Source organism: Pelobates fuscus, chromosome 6 (genome assembly GCF_036172605.1).
Source record: "Pelobates fuscus isolate aPelFus1 chromosome 6, aPelFus1.pri, whole genome shotgun sequence".
NCBI classification, from domain to species: Eukaryota; Metazoa; Chordata; class Amphibia; order Anura; family Pelobatidae; genus Pelobates; species Pelobates fuscus.
In genome coordinates this window covers 208,957,377-208,981,926 of record NC_086322.1, presented here as the reverse complement: position 1 = coordinate 208,981,926, position 24,550 = coordinate 208,957,377, and the positions used below count along the sequence as shown (strand labels likewise).

The window sequence follows — 24,550 nt, the reverse complement described above, 5'->3', positions numbered from 1 at the left end:
CACTGTGTGTGTTAGTGTATGCAGTGTGTGTGTTGTATTAGTGTATGCAGTGTGTGTGTTTTGTTAGTGTATGCAGTATGTGCGTTGTGTTAGTGTATGCAGTGTGTGTGTTGTGTTAGTGTATGCAGTGTGTGTGTTGTGTTAGTGTATGCAGTGTGTGTTAGTGTATGCAGTGTGTGTTGTATTAGTGTATGCAGTGTGTGTTGTGTCAGTGTATGCAGAGTGTGTGTTGTGTTAGTGTATGCAGTGTGTGTTGTGTTAGTGTATGTTGTGTTAGTGTATGCAGAGTGTGTGTTTTGTTAGTGTATGCAGTGTGTGTTGTGTTAGTGTATGCAGTGTGTGTTGTGTCAGTGTATGCAGAGTGTGTGTTGTGTTAGTGTATGCAGTGTGTATGTGTGTGTTGTGTTAGCGTATGCAGTGTGTGTTGTGTCAGTGTATGCAGAGTGTGTGTTGTGTTAGTGTATGCAGAGTGTGTGTTGTGTTAGTGTATGCAGTGTGTGTGTTGTGTCAGTGTATGCAGAGTGTGTGTTGTGTTGGTGTATGCAGTGTGTTGTGTTAGTGTATGCAGTGTGTGTGTGTTGTGTCAGTGTATGCAGAGTGTGTGTTGTGTCAGTGTATGCAGAGTGTGTGTCGTGTCAGTGTATGCAGAGTGTGTGTTGTGTTAGTGTATGCAGTGTGTGTTGTGTTAGTGTATGCAGTGTGTGTTGTGTTAGTGTATGCAGAGTGTGTGTTGTTAGTGTATGCAGTGTGTGTTGTGTTAGTGAATGCAGTGTGTGTTGTGTTAGTGTATGCAGTGTGTGTTGTGTTGGTGTATGCAGTGTGTGTGTTGTGTCAGTGTATGTAGTGTGTGTTGTGTTAGTGTGTGTGTGGGTTGTGTCAGTATATGCAGTGTGTGTTGTGTCAGTATATGTAGTGTGTGTGTTGTGTTAGTGTATGTAGTGTGTGTGTGTTGTGTCAGTGTATGTAGTGTGTGTGTGTTGTGTTAGTGTATGGAGTGTGTGTGTTGTGTTAGTGTATGCAGTGTGTGTTGTGTCAGTGTATGTAGTGTGTGTGGGTGTTGTGTTAGTGTATATAGTGTGTGTGTGTGTTGTGTCAGTGTATGCAGTGTGGGTGTGTGTTGTGTCAGTGTATGTAGTGTGTGTGTGTTGTGTCAGTGTATGTAGTGTGTGTGTGTTGTGTTAGTGTGTGTGTTGTGTTAGTGTATGTAGTGTGTGTGTTGTGTCAGTGTATGTAGTGTGTGTGTGTGTTGTGTCAGTGTATGTAGTGTGTGTGTGTTGTGTCAGTGTATGTAGTGTGTGTGTTGTGTCATTGTATGTAGTGTTTGTGTGTGTGTGTGTGTAAATGTGCAATCTGGGGAGAGGGGGAGAGGGAGGAAGGGGCCTTTTTTTTTATATAATTCTTTATTTTTGTTGTGACAGTGAGAACAACATGCTTGTAAAGCCACGACAGCTGTATCAAGCTCAATAATAACAGTAGAAAACAACATGGCATACAGAGTAACGGCCCAATTTTTTAAAACTATGAGTGTGAAGCAGGCTTATTATGTGTGGCTAGACTATGTTCAACATAAGTTTAATCATCTCTTAACTTGTCTGAGTCACAAAGGCTATGAACTTTAGAACACCCCAATGGCCTCCCGAGCGAGTGAGCAGGAGTTTGGAGTCCCTGGTGTCCTGACTTAAAGTTGTATGCAGCAATGCGAGCACAGTGAGAGGTAAATCATAGAGGGTGATGCAGGGGAACCGTGTCTCACTACTATGATGAGTGTCACCTTGTGGTAGTTGGTAAGTAGATTAAAGTGTGAGAATAAAAGGCAAACTATTGATTGGGTGTGAGAGGTTCAGGTAGGATAGGATGAGTGTTACAGCTCCAAGCTATATATGTGGGTCAAAGCCCGGGTGGTGTAGGGAGCTGGGTTGCTTATATGGCCCTTGAGAGTGAGATCCCCCCCAGAGACCCCCACAGCATGCAGATGAAAGGAGTCAGCAATACTTTAGGCATTGTCAAGATACATTTAAGTGAATTTGGTCTCGATTATAAATGGCAAACATTGTTAGGCAATAAACACGTTGTGGCAAATTAGACATGTATATAGTTATCAGAGCGTTCGAGTGAGCGTCTGCTCTGCTGATTACGGCCAGTGGTTTAGTGTGGGTCCGCTGTGGTTGTGCTCTCTCCAGGCGTTGCAGCCCCTGCACGGCAATCTGGGAGGTGCTGCGGGTCCGGCCACTAAGCTGGAGCGGTGCTTCGTGTCGGGACCAGTCTTCTCGGGTAGGTGCGAGGGTAAGTGTGAGAGGGCAGCCCACCTTCGCTTGTTTTCGTGTTGCGTCTGACGGTTTGTTGTTTCTCCGGCTCCCCCACTCAACCAGGACCGGTGCCTGTGCTCCCTGTTGGTCCGCGCGTGGTAAGTGCAATGCTGGGGAGTTATGTCTGTTACAGCTTTCGCCTTGTGTCGAGACTGCTCATGCCAGCTATCTTCTTGTGGAAGGGGCCTTTTTTAACATAATTTTTTTTTTAATTAAATTTAATTAAATAGTTTCTCCCCCCTCCCTGCTTACCTGTGTCCAGGGAGGGGGGAGATTCCATCCCTGGTGGTCCGGTGGGGGGCCCCCCGGCTCCCTGTTACCGCAGAGGGGGCCCAGGCAGCACACTGCTTCTTCTCTTCTCTCCTCCAATAACTCTCGCGAGACCTGCGGAGCGTTGCCATGGCAACAGGGTCTCGCGAGAGTTATTAGCAGAGAGGAGAAGAGGAAAAGCAGTGTGCTGCCTGGGCCCCCACTGCGGTAACAGGGAGCCGGGGGCACGCGGCTGCACACATAGATAGCGATATTCGCTATCTATGTGTGCAGAGAGGGAAAGTGGGGCCCAGGACTGCCAGTGCAGTCCGGGCCCCCCAGGGCCGCCGGGCCCGTGACAACCGTCATGGTTGTCACCCCCTGAAGGCAGCCCTGGGTGTGGCTGACCAAGCAACGGACTAGACGTGCTTCAGTGGTGTTCCAATTAAACCCAGAGACTTTATACATAAAACGACACTAAGCAATGCAGAAGTAGCCTCTCCACTACCTCCCCCCTCCCCCCCCAGAGACACTATAGGGCACAAACACGGCAAATTTCACGGACCAGAGCCCCCTAACCAGCCATATATACGGCTCTCGTTTAAGCAGCCTATGCCACCCACGCCTCCCAAAATGGCGCCCACGATGAGCCACATGGAAAACATCTCGGAGGAATCATTGGAAGATGATGAAGAGGTACCTACCTCTCCCAGACAAGGTGAAATACACCAGACAGCGGAGTCCGACGATGACTCGTCCAGCGCATGAAAAGGGGACATAAAGCAAATGCTCCTGGAAAGGCGCCAAATATGGAAGTCTGACCTCTGGGGGATACAATGTGAAGTGGGATCAATGAAGACAAAGCTCCAAGAGATGGAAGTGCAAGACAAGGAAAGAGAAACAAGGCAGCAAACTACAGAAACCTAAGTGGCAGGGATTGCGCTGCAAGTCCAGAGACTGAAGGGCACGGTGGCATCCCTAGAGTCCCGACACAGACGCTGCAACATATGCTTAAGGGGAATCCCTGAAGAGGTACAGGGGGAAGCGCTCCTACCCTACATCCAACAGCTAATTGCAACCATAGGCTTAAAGGGGAGAACAAACCCTGGCATGATAACTACTGAGTTCCGAGTCAGGAAAGAGAGCACAGCTCCAGTGGCAGCCCCAAGGGACACTACACCCTGTTCCACATTATTATGCAAATTCTATTTAAGTGTCACAAAGATTAAATATTTTGTTTTTCATTTTAACTCATGGATGGCATTGTGTCTCAGGGCTCTTTTGATCACTGAAAACAATCTCGGACACCTGTGATAATTAGATTGCCAGGTGAGCCCAATTTAAGGAAAAACTACTAAAGAAGGGTGTTCCACATTATTAAGCAGAGCACTATTTTCATGCAATATGGGGAAGAAAAAGGATCTCTCTGCTGCCGAAAAGAGTGAAATAGTTTAATGTCTTGGACGAGGTATGAAAACATTAGATATTTCACGAAAACTTAAGCTTGATCATTGCACTATTAAGAGATTTGTGGCTGATTCAGAGCACAGACGGGTTTGTGCAGATAAAGGCACATTGAGGAAGATTTCTGCCAGATCCATGCATCGGATCAAGAGACCAGCTGCTAAAATACCATTACACAGCAGCAAACAGATATTTGAAGCTGCTGGTGCCTCTGGAGTCCCACGGACATCAAGGTGTAGAGTCTTCCAGAGTCTTGCAACTGTGCATAAACCTTCTATTCAGCCACCACTAACCAATGCTCACAAGCAGAAATGGCTGCATTGGGCAGAAAAATACATAAAGGCTAATTTTCAAACAGTCCTGTTCACTGATGAGTGCCGTGCAACCCTGGATGGTCCAGATGGATGGAGTAGTGGATGGTTGGTGGATGGCCACCCTGTTCCAACAAGTCTGCAACGTCAGCAAAGCGGTGGTGGAGTCATGTTTTGGTCCGGAATCATGGGAAGAGAGCTGGTCAGCCCCTTTAGGGTCCCCGAAGGTGTAAAGATTACCTCTGCAAAGTATGTGGAGTTTCTGACTGACCACTTTCTTCCCTGGTACAGAAAGAAGAACTATGCTTTCCGTAATAAAATAATCTTCATGTATGACAATGCACCATCTGATGCTGCAAATAATACCTCTGCATCAATGGCTGCTATGGGGATAAAAGGAGAGAAAGTCATGGTGTGGCCTCCATCCTCCCCTGACCTCAATCCTATTGAGAACCTTTGGAGCATCCTCAAGCAAAAGATCTATGAGGGTGGGAGGCAGTTTACATCCAAACAGCAGCTCTGGGAGGCTATTCTGACATTTTGCAAACAAATTCAAGCAGAAACTGTCCAAAAACTCACAAGACTTGTGAAGCTGCTATCAAATAAGGGGTCCTATGTTAAAATGTAACGTGACCTGTTAAAATGTTTAAAAACACAACAAATGAAAATTTTCAGTTGTTTACAACCTATAAAGTGTTTTGAAACTTACTGTACGTAATAATTTGGAACAGTGCATTATACGTTTTTTATGTCTAAAAAAAAATACTGCTATCAGGAGGTTTGTTCAATAAAATTTGAATTTTACTCTTAATAGTTGATAACATGAGAATTATGCTGACTGTATTTACATCAATTATTTAGATAAATGAGAAAAATATAATTTGCATAATAATTTGAAACAGGGTGTATAGTAGTTACCAGAGACATTGCTGTGCGATCGGTTATCATGGCCCATTCTAGGGATATGGGGAAAGTGAGATTTGAGGGAGTCACCATCACCTTCTTCAGTGACATCCTTTTCGCCACGCTTATGGAACAATGAAAACTGGTGCCGGTCGCCAAGAGGTCAAGAGACCACTATATGTGGTATCAATGGAGAGCAGATGGAGCCCTGATTGTGACAACTGGTGACCTGACTACCACCCTCACCTCTGACGAATACCCGGAGAAATTGTTCCACAATCTGGGCCGGCGAGACCCACTGACTGAAGCGGGATTGAGCAGTCGCAGCGGAGAGACGGTGCAGGAGGCCTTAAGAGATAGCCAATTGGCCAGCCAGCACAAGATCAGCAGACTGGGAGTTCAATGACTCTGAACAAAGCATGCCGAGTAGGGCACCTACCACACACACTAGTAGCATAGGCCCAGACCCTACGGCATCCCAGCCTCCCGACCCACGACTGCCACCCATGTCATCATGCCTGCTCCCTTGCCCACCAAGCATACATGCCAACACACAGAAAGAGCAACACCCCTTAGCCTTAGATTGAGGCGACAACATGCATCAGCCACACACAGCATGACACTTACTATAGCACTCATCCAAAGATGTGATACCATACACAGAGCCATGTTATACACATTATCATGTTATAATATTGATGTAGAATTATTAAAAAATCTTTATTGTACTTGTATTGAATTATTGCACTAACTCCATTTTAACCTGATGCTGTGACAAATCCTCCATTTTGTCCTCATAACCTGACTTCTCCATATGAAAACCACATTACATGACAGAATTTCTCAGCACATCTAACACAATAGACAAAGACTGTATTCTCCATAAAGATATGACTAACCCAGGAACTGCTGAATTTCCCCTAACTCGCAACATAGTATAATTTAAAGGCCATGAGAACACAGTAGTAATGAAATGTTCTATTCATAAGAGACCTTGCACCTAACCACGAGATCTGACATCACCGACCGAGTAAAATGACGCTCAAGACCCCCTTGTCCCCACCCGTGTCTAGAATAATACCACCTCCTGGTGGGTGGACACGGAACTAACCACTTAGTTTTTGATCCAATTAATTATATTGATAGGTGGACACTAATCCAGACACTTAACAATTTATCCAATTAATGATGTTTATTCACTGATATCTTGATAATCAATGATGACGAAAATGTCTCTTAAAAGGGCCTGCGCGCCCTCTGATTCTTCACTTGCCAATAAATTTCCTCGAAGTTATTTTAACCTGAACTCCGTGTGTCAGACTGAATTACTTCAGCGTATATACGCAATTCAATTCTCTTTAATTTGGACAGGAACAGATAGACACTTAAACATTTTGGTTTACTGGAAAAGTACCATAACAACTTTGGCGCCCGAACAGGGACTCCGGGCTATGTCTGGCCGGTGAGCCGTCCTAAGGAAGACAAGGGTGGACGGAGGAATCCAGGGGGAAGGAAAGGAGATTGATCACCTCCAGGTACACGGTAGAGACTTCTGCAGAGCCACCGGTATGTTCCGGCCCCTTTGATTGACCCGTCCACGTGTCTGTGACTGCTTCCCGGGAGGACATCAAAGACAGGTAATATCTTGCCCGGAGTCTTATTACCCATTTATTACCTGCATTTAGTCTATCTGTTGCCTGGGTGTGTCTAGTTTGGTTGCCCGAGCTGAATGTTTATTTGTTTGTTTCCCCTTTTTGGGATAAAGGGGGGGTGGACCCGTGGTAGTTTGCCTGAGGGTCCTGTGTTTGTCTGTTTCCCCTTTTTGGGATAAAGGGGGGTGGACCCGGGGGATTTGCCTGGAGTCCTGTTGCCTGTTTTACTCCTTTTAGGAGCCACGTGTTTGTGGCTGTAGGGAAAAAGGGGGGTTGACCTGTGGAAGTTTCCTGGGGGTCTTCTTTGCCTGTTTACTTCTTTTAGGAGCCTCGTGGCTGTGGCTGTATGGAAAAAGAAGTTTGTGGAACTGTGGGATCTGTGTAGAATCATAGTTTCCTGTGATCCAATTTTGTGTCACTCTGATAGCCTAGCTAGCTTCACTGTGCGCTTTCGGACCCTCCAGCTCTAGTTGAGTTGGGGGCATCCTGACCCGGACCCTCCAGCTCTAGTTGAGTTGGGGACGTCCTGACCCGGACCCTTCGGCTCTAGTTGAGTTGAAGGTCCACTGATTATTTAATTGTGGTAGGAGACTTAGCCTTGTGGCAGGGGACTCAGTTTCCTGGGGGGATTCAGGCAGGCATTGCTTGTTTTCCGCATCACGTGGTAGTGAGACTTAAAGTGGGTTTTATAGGGGCACTACGGGAGTGAGGGTGGCGCGGCCACTTTAAGTGGACTGCTGTAACGAGGGAGGCTAGAAAGGATTTCGGACCGGTGTTAGCTGTTATCCTTGGCCGCTGGTAGTGAGACTTACGAAAGTCGTTCTTCCGAGCGGGGACACTACGAGATTGAGGGAGGTGACTTTGGAGTAAGCACATGATTAAAGGAAAGGGATTACTGTTGATTTCATTTGAACTGTGATGCATGCACTGTATTTCAACTGTATTGTTGTCTTGTTTGTTTAATGTGGAGTCATTTAAACTCCTGTGTCTGTCTCTAAGGATTTTTTTTCCTTACTCTTTACCTTTTCTACACTTCCTGTACTATTATACTATCCACTCCCATTCCTCTTAATAGAGAAGTGATTGGTCACACACTTCTCACCTCGCTCCAATCCGTGTCTACCACCCCGGGTAGGCGGATTCAGTGACTAGTCTACGTTTTGGGAAGACGCACTTGAGAAGGACCCACGATTCTCAGGTGGCAGTCGAGCATTGTAGACGTTCCGGTTCAATTTTCCTTGTCTTTCCCTATATCTAGGACGCTGGTGTAGGGGGAAAGGGATTATGGGGCAGGATTTAAGTAAGCCCAGTAAGGGCTGGTTGGCATGTGATTTAGTTGATGACAGAGAGGGTGAGGAGATGGTTAAAGGTGTTGAAAAGATTGCAAAAGTATGTAAAATTGCTGTGCCGACATGTGGCAGATTGCAACCAGAAAGTTGGCGTAGATTATTGATGGAAAAGAGAGGCAAGCTTGCAAATAATGATTTATTAAAAACAGCTGAAGCATGGTACAGAGTAGCGAAGGCTATTCAGCAAGAAGGTTGGGTTGAGGAAGAAATAATTCACAAGGGTGTGAAAATGTTTGTGTACCATAATGATTGTGTCGCTGGGGCTTGTCCTCAGCCAGCGCCCCAAAATGGCGCCCAGGGAATGTCTATCCCCAAGGTTCAGTCAGCAATGAGAGATTGCCAGCTGACTATGTATCCAACTCCCAATCCTCCCAACCCCCATCCCGTTACCTCTCCCGTTTGCCCAGTCCTAAATTCTGATGGATCTTACTTTTCCCCTTCTCCTTCCCTAACACTCCCATCATCCTCATCCATCCCTAAACCACCCTCTATGTCTAATGCTAACATCTCATCTGCTATTCCTTCCCCACACTTTGTCTCCGTTGATAATCCTACCCTCCCATCTGCATCTGCCCAGTTCACTAACCCCTCCTCCCCTGCCACTGTCAATCTTGCTGATCCCACTCCGGCTCCTCCTTCTTCACCCGCCTCTACTGATTCATCTCCATCCTCTCCCTTGTCCGTCCCTACCACGGCCCAGGTTCCCACCCCCTTTGCCAACCCCTACCCAACCTTCCTGCCCACTCCAGGTTCCGCCCCAGCACCCACCCAGATGGCTTGGCCATACCCCTACCCATACCCCATGTCCATGCCCTATCCTAATTATCCATACCCCTTTCCCCAAGCCACTCCCCAGGTTCCGGTCATGCCCAGTCCGATACAGTCTGCCCCGGATGTGCCCACATCCAACATGGCCGCCACTTCTTCCCTTAACCCCAATGCAACTTCCTTCCCCGCCTCCAATATGGCGGCCCCCAGTCATTCAGCACCCCTGATGCCGGTGCTTCCCGGTGATTACCGGTCCCATGATTATGACCCAATGGCGACTCGCGCCTCCGGGACTCCCTCTCATCCCCCGGCCCTGTCACCTCAGGTGATCCCCTCACGCAGAAGGGCCCAGATCATAGAATTAGATGAGGAAGAGGATGACAGGGATGACAGGCTGTCCCAGGATTCATTAGAGGCTGCAAGAGTCTCGACCCACCGTTCTATTGAAGATCCCTTCGGCCATAAGGGTCGGGGAGAGCGGGCCCCTCCTAAATATGTTGCTTTCAATCCCACACAAGCCAGTGCTTTAATGAAATCTCTCCCTGACCCAGAGAAACAGCCTATGCCTTTTTACCGAGGGATAGTTCAGATACAAAAGACTTATTCCGCCGCCTGGCGTGACCTACTGAGCATTTGTGCTATTAAAGCAGGGGATGCATATTGGCCCAGCATGGCCCGCCACCTCAGTACAGATCTGCTTACAAGTGATGTTGATTATCCCTCCGGAGTAACCTTTTGCAATCAATTAAGAGATTGGGCTAAGGATAAACTTGCAGATCAAGCTGCTGGCCTTACTGATGTTGTGCAAGACAAAGGAGAATCAGTGGAAAGGTTTCATGCAAGACTATATCAAATGTTTACAGATTTGGGATTTGATCTCACTGACAAAATTCATTCACAAATGCTATCAGGTGCGTTTGTCCAAGGTGTTAAAGATTCCATACGCAAGGGAATCATTGCTGCACGCCCTGAATACAAGGTTGTTCCCCTAGATACGTTACTCCTAGTTGCTAGAGGTTTGGAATCTGCCCAAACCCCCAGAAGACCCAATCCAGCTCCTCTCATGGTGGCCCGTGCCGCCCCTATCACCCCTGGCACCAAGGGTGTCAAGTTAGAGGACGTAACATGTTTTAATTGTGGGGCTAAGGGACACTACAGAAGTGACTGTCCAGAACCCAAAAGGGAACCGGGGGAGCCCAAAAAGTTTCCCACAGGGGAGCCCAAAAAGTTTCCCAAGCCTGCCCCGGCCCCTAAGGCCAAGAAAACGGTTCCAATTGTTGAGGAACCAGATGATGATTAGGAAATTGGCAAACCTGTGTCATTAACCCCTGTCATGGCAGTGTCTACAGGGGATAAAGGGGGGGGGGGGGGCACTTGCCACAGTGACTTTACCCATTGAAGGCCAACCTACCACATTTCTTATTGACACAGGCGCAGCCCGAAGTGTTCTCAGAGAACAAGACCTGCCAGACCCATCTTTCTTGTCAAGTATTGATGTCTCCTGTGTTGGAGTGGATGGCCAACCGAGACACAGTCCTCTAACAACCCCTCTGCGGGTTGGCACAAGCTTACTTGCTCGTTTTGTAGTTTCCTCCACATGCCCAATTAACCTGTTAGGCGCTGATGTCCTCTCACGCCTGCAGGCATCTATAACCTTCACTCCAGATGGACAGGTAGAAATGTTTACACCTCTATCTGTTTCTGACACTTCAGCCCTGTGCTCCTTATCTTTGATGCTGCAATTAGAAAAACCCAATGAGGAAGCAACAGAACCTAGGTCCAATTTCCCAGATGAGTTAAAAACTCAGGTGCCTGCTAAGTTATGGTCCTCGGGCCCAGAGGATATAGGTCACCTAAATGTCCCACCTGTGGTGGTTAAGCTTATTCCAGGAGCTAAGTTACCAAGGAAGCCACAATATCCTCTAAAACCAGCACAGGCTGCAGCCATTTCTATTCACATCAAAGCACTCCTGGAAAAGGGTGCTCTAGTGAAGTGTAAATCAGAATGTAACACTCCATTATTTCCTGTAAAGAAAAAGACTCTAAAAGGAGAGCCAGTGAAATACAGGATGGTTCAGGATCTCCGTGCTGTCAATGAAGCCACTGTCCTGGACACCCCTCTTGTACCAAACCCCCACACTCTGCTCTCTGGCGTCCCACCTTCTGCAAAGTATTTTACAGTCATTGACCTAGCTAATGCTTTCTTCAGTGTTCCACTGGATCCATCCTGTCAATACCTGTTTGCTTTCACCCATGAAACAGTATACATGGACTGTCTTGCCCCAAGGGGCTCAAAATTCTCCAAGTCAATTTGCCAAAGCCATGTGTACTATCCTTGACCCATGGCAAGCTGACCACCCAGAAGTTGTTTTACTCCAGTATGTGGATGATTTGCTGCTCTGTGGAGATGATATACCCACTACTGAAAAGAGTTCAATTAGTCTGCTTTGCTATTTGGCAGAACAAGGATGCAAAGCTTCACTTCTCAAACTGCAGTTCTGTCAACCTTCAGTGATTTTCCTTGGACATTGCCTATCTCAAGGTACCAGACATCTCACTCGGGACCGAGTCAGAGCAATTCTGGACATTCCACCCCCAAGGACTTCAAAATCTCTTCATGCCTTCTTAGGCCTCATTTCCTATTGCAGAGCATGGATCCCAGAAGCCTCTCTGCTTATGCAACCTCTCTATGATGCACTCAAGTCAGACCCATTCGGCCTGACCAACGAAGCTTTGGACAATTTCAAATCTCTCAAACGTGCCATTGTCTCTGCTCCTGCCTTGAGCCTACCAGACTACACCAAACCTTTCAAATTATTTGTCTCTGAAAGACTAGGCCATGCCACAGGAGTTCTTACCCAAACTAATGACTTAAAAGGCCGCCAGAGGCCTATTGGATACTTTTCATGCCAACTGGACATTGTGGCTAGAGGGACCCCTTCCTGCCTTAGGGCTGTTTTTGCTGCAAGAGAACTCATTGAAAGAACCTCAGACCTGGTCCTTGGCCACCCTTTGGTTGTTTTGGCCCCTCATGACATCTCTGCCATTGTTAACCAAGTCCAGCTCAAGCACGTGTCCCCCGCTAGACACCTGCGTCTGCAATGTCATCTTCTTCTGCCTGACAACATTTCTATACAAAGATGTCAAGTTCTTAACCCATCCACTCTTCTTCCACTCCCTGAGGGGGGTATCTACTATGGGTTTGTCACAGATGAAACCTACATCTACCTTCTCTGTGGATGTATCAAGAAAATGCATCCACATTTAACTTTTCACAAAGACAAGACACCTCTGTGTGAAGGTCCGGATTATGCCTTCTGTACCATGTGGTACAAGCCGGACATTACTCCTGAACCTTGCTATGAAGATGAGCTCTACCACTGGTTTGAAGTAAAGCTCACTGCCCAAGATTTCTATTGTGATTCGGAAGGCAACAGCGTGGTCCTGATCCAACTGCCTCCAGAACTCAATTACCTATACCGCCATTGGGATACTGCTATTCCACATATTCCTGTTACCAAGTTGAAGACAAGATCATGGAATGACCTTGGGCCCATGGCAAAATTATGGGCCACCATGGATGAATCACAACTACAGGAAAATGGCATTGCCAAATACCCAGCAACTGACCTTCTTGAAGCATGGCCACGCCATTTCCTAGAAAAAGAATTCAAAGACCTAGTTATAACAAATGACTATGACCCAGAAACTCCTCATGACTGTTTCGAACAGATGAAAATGGAAACAGTACACTTACCAACCGTGCATGAGAATCCATTACCGGATCCGGATTTTACTCTGTTTGTGGATGGTTCAAGATATGCTGATGAAGAAGGAAAATACCACACAGGATATGCCGTAACCACAACAGAGGAAGTTCTCAAGTCATCATCTTTACCGCCAGCAATGTCTGCGCAAGAAGCTGAATTGCAAGCCCTGACTACAGCATGCAAGATCTCCGAGGGAAAGCGTGCCAACATCTATGCAGATTCAAGATATGCTCTGGGTGTGGCACATGACTTCGGCCTCATTTGGAAGACAAGAGGATTTCTTACCACTGCCGGTACACCAGTCAAACACAACTCTGCAATCAAGGAGCTAATGGATGCCCTCCTACTCCCTGAAGAAGTGGCCGTTTTGAAAGTAAAGGCACATGGGAAATTGGATTCAGATGAAGCTAAGGGCAACCATTTAGCTGATCAGGCTGCTAAGCAAGCGGCCAGAGATTTGCAGGAAGTGGATGAAGAAGTGTCCGGTCAAGAAGAAGAAGTTCCTATCTTTACCTTGCAAACTCTTCCTACTGACCTAAGAATTTTGCGAGAACAACAAGCTGCAATTACTCCTGAAGAAATCCAGAAATGGAAAAAGAAGGGAGCTGTCCTAAAAGACGGAATTTACTACAACAACTCTAAATTTTGCCTTCCGAAGAATTTATATCCAGCAGTTGTCCAATGGGCACATGGGCCTGCACATCTGTCAAAAGACCTAATGGCCGCCCTCATTCAAAAGTATTATGAAGCCCCTGGAATCACAACTTTGATCAGCAATTTCTGTAAGGCCTGTGTCATTTGTGCAAAATGCAATCCAGGAAGACCAATCAGGGTGCCTGCAAAGCACCTAGCAAAACCCATGTACCCATTCCAGAGAATTCAAATTGACCACATTCAAATGCCCAAGAGTGGGCCTCATGAATATGCACTAGTAACAGTGGACATGTTCTCAGGCTGGCCAGAAGCCTACCCTGTGACCAATATCACTGCAAAAACAACCGCAAAACGCCTACTTACAGACATAGTATGTAGATTTGGACTTCCAGAAGTCATTGAAAGTGATCAGGGTCCAGCCTTTACAGCAACAGTGACTAAAGACATTTGGACTGCTCTGGGGGTGACCCTAGCCTTTCACACCCCTTACCACCCACAAAGTAGTGGTAAAGTAGAGCGCATGAACGGCACTCTAAAAGCCAGAATGTTAAAAATGTCACAAGAAACAAAGATGCCCTGGCCAGAAAGCCTGCCAATAGCTTTATTCAGCGTTAGACACACACCTAGAGGGAAGCACTCGCTATCCCCATATGAAATTCTATTTGGGACAGCACCCAGACTAGGTTGTTATTATCCGCAACAGTTACAGCTGCAATCTGATGTTTTAGTAGACTATGTAACTGAACTTGCAAGTGTCTTGAACAAAATACATGCCCAAGTTTTCTCTTCAATTCCAGATCCTGATTTGGACACAGGTACCCATAACCTGCTTCCCGGAGATTGGGTTCTGGTTAAGAAGTTCGTGCGGAAAAGTACCCTGGAACCAAGATTTGACGGGCCATTCCAAATTCTCCTGATCACCGCAACCTCCGTCAAATTGGCCGGCAGGCCACATTGGATCCACGCTTCCCACTGCAAGAAGTCTCCTGCCCCAGAGGAAGCAGATACCGCACAACCATGTACCTCTGGTACATTGTTTCCTTAATTAGTTTAATTAAGGCCCAGCAAGTAGCCATCACTAAAGATGTTAGTGGGTACACCTTCTGGTATAATTCATCATGTACCCGTGTGGCTACCTATACCTTTGATTATTGTGACATCGTAGAATGCCCATTCTCTACAACACAAATCCAGAATATCTATAGAGATATCCCTCATGCAAAGGACCCATATGTTTGTGTAGTTGACAAACAATGGGGGCACAAATGTGGCCGTTGGGGGGCGGCGGGATGGAATGCCGGGCCTTCCTGGGGTTACAAGCCAAAAAGTGCCTTATCTAAAGTAGATGATCATGGTAGGTCCCTCCTTCAAAGAATGACTCTAAGAAAGCCTGGAGGTGGCACACCAATGAAATTAATTCTTAATATTGAGCATCCAAGCCCAACAGATGCAGACCGATATGTAATGGGAATGTATTGGAAAAAGGGTTCCTATACTAAATTAGGGCATTTCTACCTTAAAGATATGTGTAATTCCCCTGAGTGGCGAGGAGCTACTCACATGGTCATAAATCCATTAAAACCACACATCCAGTCCTTTAAGGACATGATGGCCATTGCCAACCCCACCTTTGAAGACACCATGGCCGCTGAAACAGGTTTTAATGATGTTAACCTATGGTTAGAATGGATGAAATATAATGCCAACAAACATAACAGAACCGCATGCTATGTGTGTGGTGGTGCCCGGCCTCATCTGGGCACTGTACCTTTAACCCTGCCAGTAGATGTAGAAAATTGTGTTTTAAGTCTCTTTGCCTACCAATATGATTTCAACAGGTCTCTATGTCAAGCATGGACAGCGGAGTATCCTCTTCTAGCCAAAAATGTCAGACCTCCTAATGGTATTACAATATATAAAGGTAATTACACTTGCTATGCCATGCACGATGGGATTGGTAAATTTGTGGGTAACTTTCCCGAAGGATATTGTGCTACATATCGAACTGTTCCTGTACGTTTACTGCAGCATCACACTAGGTCATTAGGAGATATTTACTGGTTGTGTGGGGATTTACAGTTAAGATCCAGAATGGACACAGAGTGGTGGGGGGAGTGTACTTTGACTAAGGCCATTATGCCTATACACATTATCTCTGACACACACCTCAACACCCATGAACCCAGCCACACTAAGGTTAAGCGTGAAGCCCCAGTAAAAGGAAGTTTTGACCCTCACATTTACATTGATGCCATTGGGGTGCCTAGGGGGGTACCCAATGAGTTTAAAGCAAGAGATGAGGTTGCTGCAGGATTTGAATCAATTTTTACCATAGTTACCGCAAACAAGAATTTAAACTGGATAAATTATATTTATTACAACCAACAGCGTTTTGTTAATTACACCAGAGACGCCCTCCAGGGATTAGCCGAACAGTTACAGGCCACATCCCAAATGGCCTTCCAGAATAGAATAGCCCTAGATATGATCCTAGCCGAAAAAGGAGGGGTATGTAAAATTTTGCCCGACACCATGACATGTTGTACCTACATCCCAGAAAACACAGGCCCTAATGGTAAAGTTACTTTAGCCATAGAAAAATTAAATGACCTCTCTGAAGAGTTAAAAAGAAATTCTGGGATAAAAGATCCCTGGGACAGATGGTTTGGTTGGATGACGGGTTGGCAAAAGGCTTTAATGCATATTGGAATGGCAATTCTAATTTTCCTTTTTATCTTTGCTCTTCTCTTTTGTTGTGTCTTCCCTTGTCTGAGAAAAGCCCTCACGAAGACTGTTGACCAAGTGGCACCCACTTTCACACATCTTGAAGTTGATGACCAAGATTTCCAGGATCTCAACTCACCCTGTTTGCCGCTGCAATCTATCCCTTTTGATGATAAAGTGCGAGAGTTCTAGGAAGGGACCACCTTAGGGACAGCATCTGTCAGTGAATGGTAAAGGCCCCGTGTGGAGAAGTGGTGGGTTAGCCGCCATGGGACACCCATGGGTGTGAAGTGTTCGAGAGCCATACTGACAGATGAGTTAGCCTATTAGGGTCAGAATTAGGGACAGACTTGCACTTTGCATTAACACCTAGCTAGCGGCCACGGGGTTTCTGTGCCTTTGGGCTAACACGTCTTCTGATATTAACAAATAAAGTTTTTATCTCTTAGAATTTAACATTTCATAGGGGGGACTGATGTAGAATTATTAAAAAATCTTTATTGTACTTGTATTGAATTATTGCACTAACTCCATTTTAACCTGATGCTGTGACAAATCCTCCATTTTGTCCTCATAACCTGACTTCTCCATATGAAAACCACATTACATGACAGAATTTCTCAGCACATCTAACACAATAGACAAAGACTGTATTCTCCATAAAGATATGACTAACCCAGGAACTGCTGAATTTCCCCTAACTCGCAACATAGTATAATTTAAAGGCCATGAGAACACAGTAGTAATGAAATGTTCTATTCATAAGAGACCTTGCACCTAACCACGAGATCTGACATCACCGACCGAGTAAAATGACGCTCAAGACCCCCTTGTCCCCACCCGTGTCTAGAATAATACCACCTCCTGGTGGGTGGACACGGAACTAACCACTTAGTTTTTGATCCAATTAATTATATTGATAGGTGGACACTAATCCAGACACTTAACAATTTATCCAATTAATGATGTTTATTCACTGATATCTTGATAATCAATGATGACGAAAATGTCTCTTAAAAGGGCCTGCGCGCCCTCTGATTCTTCACTTGCCAATAAATTTCCTCGAAGTTATTTTAACCTGAACTCCGTGTGTCAGACTGAATTACTTCAGCGTATATACGCAATTCAATTCTCTTTAATTTGGACAGGAACAGATAGACACTTAAACATTTTGGTTTACTGGAAAAGTACCATAACAACTTGTTATATTACTTTATGTTAGAATTTTTCAATCATTATACCCTGACATAAATGTCTGCTTTTATGCCAGAAATGCAATAAAATACCAATTACAAAAAAAAACTTAAAATTATAAAGAACAATTATAAAAATCTAAAGTCCATAGCATTTGGAAAATGTCAGAGCTGTGTGACAAATACCAGCCATATGTTCTCACCAAAGTTCTGTTTGTTTTAGCTGGAACTAAACTAAAACTAAAATACTGATAATAATCAAAGTACATCAAGATATGTAATTGATTTTGAGACCATGAGTGAGAAACTAAAACTGTTTTTCATAAACTATGTTGTTCTGTGTTGTCCATACAGTAATTAACCTTAAAGGGACACTATAGGCACCCAGACCACTTTAGTTCTTTGAAGTGGTCTGGGTGCAGTGTCCCTTTTGCACTTCATTGCAGTTCCAGAGAAACTAAGTCTGAGAGACAGCCACTGGAGGCACGTCCTACATCCAAGCGGAGCTTTGGTCCGGTATCTGACATTGAACATCCTCACGCTCTGCATTAGGGCATCCATCGTCAGATTTTTCCCAATAGGAAAGCATTAATTCAATGCTTTCCTATAGGGATGTCTAATGCACACATGGCATTTGGCGTGCATGTGCAATAGTGCCCGCTCTTCAGGGATGTCGGAGGAGGCAGAGCCATGACCCAGCACTGAGGAACATCGGCGCTGGAATAAGGTAAATAAACACAGGGTTTTTAACCCTTTATTTAATTCAGAGGGGGGCGCTAGGGAGGGAGGAGGCAGGGGGAGCAATAGTGCTAGGAATACAGATTTGTATCTCTTTAATAAAAGTAAAAAAAATATGTACCTCCTCTTGCGTTACCAGACACAGTGAATTTGTGGGGGCTTTGTCCGGTCCATAGGCCAACATATCCTATATATGTGGTTCCTGTATATGCGATCTGGAATTAGGAGAGACAGTAATAATTAGATGAAATTAATGCCATGTCCATTCACAAATTGCTAAATAATATATGTCAACTTTATATTATTTAAACACATGACTACAGCACTCCATAACAACATTTCAATTAAGGTAACTATGCCTACATTATCAAAAAGTTAAGTTGTACAATTATGTTTTAAATAATTGTTTATTGTAGAGAAATTAAAGTCTTTTACTGTCCTCATTCAAAGAAAAATAATGTTTCTAGACCTCTCATGATTTTGAAAGTGGAGGTTTACAATACGAGGTCTCAATTTAACATTGCCACTGTGGAAAAACAAAATGTATGTCTTCCTTGGTAACTTTCTTACCTTCCTGACTGTAAGAGGCCACAAGATCAACATAGGGGATAGATTCCCTGTTAATTGGAGAAGGTATGAATACCTTTAATGCAATGCTTTGAATCCTCCCTCTATACTACCTACTGATGTCAGATCATGCCATGGAGCTAAGCAGAGAAGGAAAGAAAGAAACGAATGGACAGCAAAACAGAACGGTTGAAGCAGAGCACAAGGCAGGTCTTGTCGCCTCTTAGCATAAGGAAGGAAAGGAATTGATCAGGCAAGACATCAGTTTTATCCTCCATCATTAGAGGCCACAAGATAAACATATGAGATTTTGTACCCAAGCATAGAGAGCATGACCGAACTGCGGAACTGGGACAAAAATTTTACCTGGGTATTTACATGCAGAACAGCCAAGAGAAGAGAGGGAATCTGAGCAATGTGATTGTGCACAGCAAGACCCAGTGTTGACTTTCTCTCTCCTGCTATCTTCTGCTGCTGCACAATGATGCACTGTTTCTGCCATTACTGGTCTGAAACTGATATGGGTAAGTTGGAGAGGTGGGGATGAATCAAAAAACTCTCCTATCTGAGAGGTGTAGCCTATAATGTATCCAAAATAATGTAATCTGACCAAGTTTATAGTAAGGTTATACAGATTATTACATACTTTTCAAAGTTCTTTTTGCTTTATTCTGGTTCATTAATGCCTAAAAGGTTAAGACTGAGAGTGTTGCTCCACTTGAATCTGAGATGTATGTATTTATCATGAGAAATTATAAATATTTGTTGACTTTGGTATATGGCAAAAATAATTTGTGGCTGTAGAATTGCAAATCCCTGTTACAGCCTTACAGCAAAAAGGTGACTGGTTAACACAGAATAAAGTGCTACAGAAATCAAATCAATTTTATGTAAACAAATCCTTATGACCATAGGGTATTCATCCTCAGGTGCTTAGAGGGAATAATGTAGATATATCCATTCCATTGTTTTTAATCTTTCAATATTCTTTTCTTTCAGTAATTGTGCCACAGGATGGAAGAATAGCATATTCTGGAAAATACAGACCTTAAAGGGACACTGTAGTCATCAGAAATACAGCTCCTCAGATGGCTACAAGAGGTATTTCCTGTGGCAGTGCTGCACAATGTGCAGCACTGACATTCAGTTTCTCCACCCTCTGCATGGAGACACCAAACTTTACGCATTAAGATGCATTGATTCAACACATCTCTATGAGGAGATGTTGATTGACCAGGGTGGTGTTTCGGCCCGTCCCGCCTCCTTGGCTGAGATCATCAGAATTGACAATCTCCTATGGGGGCAGGGGCGCTAGACAGTGTTTTTAAAACTATAGGGTCAAAAATACATGTTTGTGTTCCTGACCCTACAGTATTCATTTAACATCTGTGGTAGAGAAATAATATGAAGGACTGTTAAGGGATAATAATCAAGCATAATTTTGAAAAACAATATTATTAACAGGAATCAACATGGTTTTATGAAAGACAAATAATTCCAAACTAATTTAACTTTGTTCTATGAAGACGTTAATAGAAACATAGATTAGGGTGCTCCACTGGATGTGATTGACTTAGATTTTGCAAAAAAATTTGATATAGTTTCACACAAAAGGTTATTATTAAAGGATCACAAAGCGGTTTTCCTGACACTATAGTGCCCTAAGGCTGCCCCCACTCTCAGGGTCCCCCTCCCTTGGCGCTGAAGGGGTTAAAATCCCTTCAGCTACTTATCTTAATCCAGCGCCGGTGACCTCTCCTCCGCGCCAACGTCAGCTCCCGAGTGGAGCGGAATGCACATGCGCGTCAAGTGCCGCACGCCATTCAAACAGTCCATAGGAAAACATTTCTCAATGCTTTCCTATGGATGCTCTGCACGTTGGATGTGAAAATATGAGGGATTTGGAGGGAGGGGGAGAAAAAAGAGAGTGACAAGGGAGGGAGGGAGGGGTAGAAAGAGTGACAAGGGAGGGAGGGAGGGGGAGAAAGAGAGTGACAAGGGAGGGGGAGAAAGAGAGTGACAAGGGAGGGGGAGAAAGAGAGTGACAAGGGGGGGACGGAGGGGGAGAAAGAGAGTGACAAGGGGGGGACGGAGGGGGAGAAAGAGAGTGACAAGGGAGGGAGGGGGAGAAAGACAGTGACAAGGGAGGGAGGGGGAGAAAGAAAGTGACAAGGGAGGGGGGGAGAAAGAGTGACAAGGGAGGGAGGGGGAGAAAGAAAGTGACAAGGGAGGGGGGGAGAAAGAGTGACAAGGGAGGGAGGGGGAGAAAGAAAGTGACAAGGGAGGGGGGGAGAAAGAGTGACAAGGGAGGGGGGGAGAAAGAGTGACAAGGGAGGGAGGGGGAGAAAGAAAGTGACAAGGGAGGGAGGGGGAGAAAGAAAGTGACAAGGGAGGGGGAGAAAGAGAGTGACAAGGGAGGGAGGGGGAGAAAGAAAGTGACAAGGGAGGGAGGGAGGGGGAGAAAGAAAGTGACAAGGGAGGGAGGGAGGGTGGGAGGGAGGGAGGGGGAGAAAGAGAGTGGGGAGGGAGGGGGAGAAAGAGAGTGACAAGGGAGGGAGAAAGAGAGTGACAAGGGAGGGAGAAAGAGAGTGACAAGGGGGGAAGGAGGGGGAGAAAGAGTGACGAGGGAGGGAGGGGGAGAAAGAGTGACAAGGGAGGGAGGGAGGGGGAGAAAGAGAGTGACAAGGGAGGGAGGGAGGGGGAGAAAGAGAGTGACAAGGGAGGGAGGGAGGGGGAGAAAGAGAGTGACAAGGGAGGGAGGGAGGGAGGGGAAGAAAGAAAGTGACAAGGGAGGGTAGGGAAGAAAGAAAGTGACAAGGGAGGGAGGGAGGGGAAGAAAGAGAGTGACAAGGGAGGGAGGGGGAGAAAGAAAGTGACAAGGGAGGGAGGGAGGAGGAGAAAGAAAGTGACAAGGGAGGGGGAGAAAGACAGTGACAAGGGAGGGAGGGAGGGGGAGAAAGAGAGTGACAAGGGAGGGAGAGAGATTAACATCCATCACACACACACACACACACAAACAATCACACAATCATGCATTCCTTACACACACAGAAACACAAAATGCATTCCTTACACACACTCAATGCACCCCGTGCACACACACACACACACACACACACACAATCATGCAACCCTTACACACACAGAAACACATAATGCATTCCTTACACACACTCAATGCACCCTGTACACACACTCAGTGCACCCCTTACAGACGCACACACTGCAGCCCTTACACATACAAACACAGATTCACACTATGCATTCCTTACACACATATCAGGACATCCCCTACACACTCCACCCCCTGTGAACAAACTCATTGGTGGAACATGAAGGTGGACCCTGGGACCCAGACCTTGAGCTGTGTAAAGGGCCCCCCAAAAATGGAGCTGCTTCCCGTTCTCCCAGAACATTGATTTTTGTGATCACAGTTACAAACAGCCTCCAGAGAGCCTGCTCTACACCAGACCAGTGGAGCCAGACTGCAGCTAGAGCCCATCATCATCCTCATCTGGTTGTAAGTAGGCAATCTAGCATATTATTCGTGGCACTAATCTCTAATTTACCTCACATTAAAGAAACACTATAGTCCCCAGAACCACTGCAGCTTAATGTAGTGGTTCTGGTGTCTATAGCCTGTCCCTGCAGGTCTTTTAATGTAAACACGGCGGCACTCCAGCACTGGCGTTGGTTAACATGGCAGAAAAATCATTGGAAAGGGTTAGGTGGGCTACTAATAAGGATAGGGGGAGAGGGGTAGGTAGAAAAATAATTGGAAGGGTTTAGGGGGGCTACTAATATGGATGGGAGGAGGGGGAGGTAGAAAAATTATTGGAAGGGGTTAGGGGAGTACTAATATGAATGGAAGGGGTAGGGTGGATTCTAATATGCATGGAAGGGGTTAGGAGGGTACTAATATGCATGGAAGGGGTAGGGGGTTAATATGCGTGGAAGGGGTAGGTGGGGTTCTTTTGTGCATGGAAGGGGTAGGGGTGGTTCTAATATTCATGGGAAGGGTAGGGGTGGTTCTAATCAGGAGGATCCCGGCGCTGTATCCGGGTAAGTAAAACCCCTTCCCTGTAGTGACCCTTTAATGTTATTATTTAATCATTTATATAGCGACTGCAAATTCCATAGCGCTGTACAATGGGATAAACAACTCCTAGTTTACGGATTAGAATATACCCGGCGAGTAAAAATGCTATCCCCCCAGATTTTTTGGGGTTCCTACGCCCATGTATGGTAACACTGGATGATGTTGCTAGGGTAGCGTGGTACAGGGTCCTGCAGACTGGCTGGTTATGATAAGGCTCTGCTTGCAGCCGCGTGCGTCCCACCGATTTCTCCACCGTGCAGTTCCAATTTCCACCTCGGCAGTGCTTTGTGGTAAGTGCCGAAAAACAAAGTGCTTGAAAAGTCCTTACGCGTTTCGTGAGTGTACTCCATCAGAGGATGCCGTTTGCATGCGGCAGTGGAATTTAAATAGCCGATATAGTCCTTATGATTTGTTAACCATTTGATTGCCAAAGATGGTTAAAGTGGCATTTAAATAAACACTTACTGTACGTATTAACTTAATAATTACTTAGCTAAGTATACATAAATAAACTTGGGAATACATTAGACTAGAATACTTTGATTTAAAAAAAGCGTTTTGCAGATTGCAGAGATTTAATAACATTTAAAAATTAAATAGTATGAATACATAAAATTAGGATTATCACAATTGAAATGTGCTGAATATTACTTTTTTATTAGGCATATTTCCTATATTGTTCCTGGAATACTATTAGATTATATCTAATCCTTTATCTTAGCTTTCCACTTTGGGGTTATCTGGTGGGAACCCTATTATTTCCAGTCAGAGTAATACCTCTATTCAGACTATCAACTCCTTGCCTATGAGTTTTTTTTACTTCACTATAACCACTGCTATGTTTACAGCTGAAGGGTTAAAACCTGTGGCACCTGGCACCCATATCACTTCAGTGAGCTGAAGTGGTCTGGGTGACTATAGTGTCCCTTTAAAACTGAAATCACTTGGTTTAGATGATAATTGTGTTCTTAGATAGAACAATAGCTTTAAGACATAGAGCAGAAAGTAGTTGTAAATTGAAAATGTTCAAATTGGGCAAAAATGTTAAGTGGTGTGTCCCAGGGTTCTGTTGTGGGTCCAAGGCAAGACTGGGACAACATTTTGGCTTTGGAATTTAAAGGCAGAGCAGCACAATAGGAAGGGCGATTTGTGTAATCACTCATCCACTCACCCCAATGTGGGTATGTCAGGTTGATGCCTCTCTAGGCATGCCAGTAAAGATGCATAAGTAAAAATGCATTGCGTTTAATGAAGTGCAAGTGATTGTAATGATGTGTTTGCTGGTGACTTTCCTCTGGTTTCCCCATAAGTGTGACACAAACCAGAAAACACAAGGAGGACAGGGTTAAAAGAGGGTAGAGTATGTGTTTGTGTGTGTGAGGGAGAGACTGCATGTGGTGTTGTATCAGTTTGGATGTTGATTGTGGAGTTAAAGGAACATTACAGCGCTACTTTCCTATGGGGATTTTGAAGACGCTGGACATGGAGTTAAACTGCATTAAAAAAAAAAAAAAAAAAGACTGTCTGGGAGACAGCCACTACAGACTGTCTTAAAAATGCCAAGGGTTTTGAGGTTTGACTGACGGTGAGGTTTAGGGACACGGCTTCTGTTTTGTCGATATTTAATTTGTATCCGGAGACTGCTGCGTAGTCCTGCAGTGCGTCAAGGAGTGGGGGTTTGGACTTGAGGGGATCTGTAATAGTCAGTAGGAGGTCGTCCGCATAGGCGGCCGTTTTAAATTCTTTGTTTCGGACTTGGATTCCTGTGATGTTCGGGTTGGACCTGATGGCCTGAAGAAGGGG

At 45.2% G+C, this 24,550-nt stretch overlaps 1 protein-coding gene across 1 annotated transcript in view; it reads right to left on the bottom strand.

Moving 5' to 3' along the window:
• Positions 1-24,550, bottom strand: part of NAAA (N-acylethanolamine acid amidase) — an 82,846-nt gene that overhangs the window by 25,769 nt on the left and 32,527 nt on the right. The window contains exon 4 of the mRNA XM_063458692.1: positions 18,203-18,296. Within this exon, the coding sequence (XP_063314762.1) occupies positions 18,203-18,296 (94 nt within the window). The remainder of the gene's footprint in view (positions 1-18,202; positions 18,297-24,550) is intronic.